A 3,867-nucleotide genomic window follows, 5' to 3' on the forward strand; every position below is an offset into this window, starting at 1 on the left:
TATTTTGTCAGGGCATTTAAATCATCTTGTAAATTAAGGCAATCCTTGAATGATCTTATTTTAAAGTAGACTTTTTTATCGTCAGCGAACATCAAATAGTGTGAATGTTTGAAACAATTGCCGATGTCATAAAGATATGCATTGTATAGAAGGGGCCCCAAAATGGATCCTTGAGGGACCCCTGATGATATGAATACAAAATCACTTCTAGCACTGCCTGTTACTACTGTCTGCATACGATTTTTTATATAAGATGTCAACCATCGAAGCAAGTTTCCGTTTATCCCAAGAGTATTAAGTTTATGAAGTAATATCACGTGATCTACGCGGTCGAACGCTTTTTCAAAATCTGTGTAGATGACATCTACTTGGCACCTTTCATCCAAACTTTGCAGTATAAAGTCTGTGAAGATGGCCAAATTGGAGACCGTTGAGCGATTCTTCATGAAACCGTGTTGTGCATATTTGTCTGTAAACCACTTTTCCGAACAGCTTGCTTATTGCGTTCAGGATAGAAATCGGTCGGTAATTTTCAATTTTTGTTTTAGAACCACTTTTGTGGATTGGTACTATTAGAGCTTCTTTCCATACGTCGGGAAAAGTACAAAACACATTAACAGAAAAGTTAAAAATAATTGAAAGTGGTTTAGCTAGGTTTTTAGCACACTTGAATAAAAAGAAAGGTGGAATGCCGTCGCTACCTGGCCCTTTATCAGTCCTAAGCGTTTTGAGCAAATTGTAAACTTCTTTTTCTTCGATAATGATTTTGCTAATGGATCCGTTCTGAGATAATATAGGCTGATTTGTTACGTCGTAATTTTTAGCAGGTTTTATAAAAACACTCTCGAAATACTCACTGAATCCTCTACACATCGAAGGTTCATCTGTGTATATAGTATCTCCTAGCGTAAGTTTTGTAGGGTATTCGTTTTCGTTGCTTCTCAATGATTTAGTAAATGAGAAAAGTTGTTTAGGGTCCTTGAGTATGAAGGTTTGCAAACGTTGAGTGTATGCAGCATAGCATCTACTCTGGAGATGTTTTTGTCTCGTCCTTAATATCGCAAACTCATCGTAATCTCGAGGGTTTTTCCCCACTTTCCAAAGTTTATGCTTTTGTAACTTTTCTTTTACTACATGGATTAATGGCTTCGAGTACCACACTGGAAAGTTATTCTTGAATTTTGTTTCTATTGGAACGAAATTTTTAATAGCGTCTCTTATAATTGCGTAAAATGTGTCGATAACTCCGACCATAGAATCTGCTTTTAATATGTCGAACCAATTAATCCTAGATAGATATTCATTTATTTTTGCATAATCCCCCTTGAAAAAATTAGGTTTTATGACAGGTTTTTTGCGCAAGTTACGAATCTGCAGATTGGCGAGATTGAATTGAAGACATGGATGATACGGGTCCTCTAAGACGAATGGGCAGGGGCAGTGATTAACTTCAAAATTTATGTTGCTAAATATCAGATCCAAGGTTCTGTCTTTGTTATTGACAACTGTATTATGTTGTTTCAAATCAGAAAGATAGCATATGTCAATAAAATTCTCCGTAGCGTTTTGTAAATTGGCTGGTCCTTGTTTTTGTATTATAGGTCCACTATCTGACCATTTAACATTCGGTAGGTTGAAGTCACCAGCTAGAATGATGTAGTCATGTGGTTGCTTAGAAGTGATTTCAGCTTGACGGGATGCTATTGATTCAAGGCGAGATGATAATAGGTCATCTGGAGGAGCGTAGATTAACCCAATGTGAATGTTTCGATGTCCTTGATTTTTCAAATGTTCACTAGGTATAGTTACCCAAAGGGATTCGACTCCATGACAAGCCCATTCACTACGATGTTGAATGTGTAATTTCTTTAGGGCACATATGAGTACACCACCACCCTTTCTCTTTGTGGAAGTTTCGATATTTCGATCGCATCTTAGGATATCGTATCTGCTGTCGCAGATTTCACGGTCAAAGATACCATTTGTCAACCATGACTCAGTAATTAAAATAAGATCGAAGTTATGATTAAGAATATTTTGTCTAAATTCATTAGTTTTAGTACATAAACCACGTACGTTTTGATAAAATATTTCTAAGGGATAAGCGCCTGATAGTATCCGTAATAAGTACCAAAATATTAAGCTGACATATTTTATTAAATTTAATAGTGTATAGTTTTTGACAGATTCCGTAACAATGTACAAATGTACTGTATGAGAATTGGGATGATATTGGTATGGCGGGGTTACTATTTTGTTTATTTAAGTTTGTGTATCGTCGTTTAAATGCATGGAATTTGCTATATGAGTATTCAGGTGAATGATGGATGTGTATGTAGTGCGTGTATTGTGAATATTTCCAGAACATGTATAAAGACGTCAACAATTTAATAATATTTACAGTGAGATCCGTAGTAGAATAAAGAAATAATGGCAATGTAAGATCAATTATTATTTTATCTTGTCTAAGTCTTTCTCTGAGCGTATACTTAATGCTGGTGACTCTTCGTTTTTCCTTAAAAAAATATTGCAGTTTCTAACCCAAACAAACTTGTAAGCTTTTTCACGTGCCGCTGTTTTAATTGTTTTTAATAATTGTTTGTTTTCAGGGGTTAGATGTTCATTGACGAAAATTCTCTTTTCTGCGCCTTCAATACCTATGTCCTTTGTGCAAATGCCTTTCTTCCTTTTCAGTCCTGAGAGTATTTTATCCTTACACAACCTGTCTTTTAGTTTGACTACAATAGATTTTGGTCGTCCGGCTATGGTTTTTTGCGGCTGGATTCGGTGCGCAAATTCGATGTCGTCGTGGTTTAATTCAACTCCAGCGTATTTAGCGATGTTCCTTATAAGATCAGTTGTATTTTCATTGTTCATTTGTGGCAGTCCTACAATTTCTAGGTTATTAATTCTTGCCTGTTGTTGTTGCTTACCAAATTGAGAACGTAATTCTGATAACTGATCTTCACAGAGAGAAATTTGTTTTTGGAGCACGCATACTTCGTTTTTTAGACTGTCATTTTCAGTTTGAAGTTGACAGTAGGAGGCTTGCAGTTGAGAGAATTCCGAAGACAACGAAATTATTTCACTTTTTAATTCTGTGATGATAGTATCCTTTAGTTCTTCTACTATTTCATGTTTAATCCTTTTAAGTTTAGCGTCGAGAACTCCTTCGAAACGGTTGATTAAATTCACGTGATCCGGTAGAACCGCGTGTACATCATGCTCTGGTGCAATGGCAATGGGATCGGTGTCGACTGAGCGCTGGGGTTTACTTGATTTTTCAATTCGTACCGGTGTGTTACTATTGTCTCCACCTTTACGGACGGTCGCTACACATTTTGGGCATTTCCATTGAGTTCTTGCAGATACCGAGTCTCCGCTAAACCTTACGCACTCAGAATGATATATGCGACCGCACTGACTGCATTTTATACGTTTCATTGTAACGCTGATGTGGGCTTGGCATGCTTCGCACGTTCCTACCATTATGTTACTATTTATTTTACTTGTTATAAATTAATTTAATTGTAGTTAAAATGAAATAATGATGGAAAAAGTTCTTCGCCCGCGGTGGGAATCGATCTTGGTTCCGTAAGCTGTTCTGGTTATAGGCAGGTACTAACACCACTATTCCACCAGTATATTAATGACATGTATCAAATTAGTGGTTCAGTTTATGCTTGTGAATTATTCAAACAAAGAGCGTTGATTATTACTTTATGAGTTGTTTTCCACTACCCACTTTAACTTTTATTAACTATCACACTGAATAATTATTTACTAATTTAACAGTATATTTATCAATGTAGGTGGAAAAATGTATATACACTACACTTCAATGCGTCCACACTTTTTGCAAAAAGT

At 36.0% G+C, this 3,867-nt stretch overlaps 1 protein-coding gene across 1 annotated transcript; it reads right to left on the reverse strand.

The window, feature by feature from the left end:
• Positions 1 to 378: 378 nt before the first annotated feature.
• On the reverse strand, positions 379 to 3,489 carry LOC124535383. The gene is made up of 2 exons (XM_047111591.1): positions 2,718 to 3,489; positions 379 to 1,733 (listed from the first exon to the last, which is right to left on the reverse strand). The coding sequence occupies exons 1-2, from the start codon at positions 3,487 to 3,489 to the stop codon at positions 379 to 381; spliced, it is 2,127 nt and encodes a 708-aa protein (XP_046967547.1).
• Between the last annotated feature and the right edge of the window lie 378 nt (positions 3,490 to 3,867).

The sequence above is a fragment of the Vanessa cardui genome, chromosome 14, assembly GCF_905220365.1.
Source record: "Vanessa cardui chromosome 14, ilVanCard2.1, whole genome shotgun sequence".
Lineage (NCBI taxonomy): Eukaryota > Metazoa > Arthropoda > Insecta > Lepidoptera > Nymphalidae > Vanessa > Vanessa cardui.

Coding starts and splice junctions, on each gene's coding strand:
- LOC124535383 (XM_047111591.1), bottom strand. CDS start 3,489: ATGGTAGGAACGTGCGAAGCATGCCAAGCCCACATCAGCGTTACAATG. Junction 1,734..2,717: donor CAAACTAAAAGACAGGTTGT/GTAAGGATAAAA, acceptor ACGCTCCTCCAG/ATGACCTATTATCATCTCGC.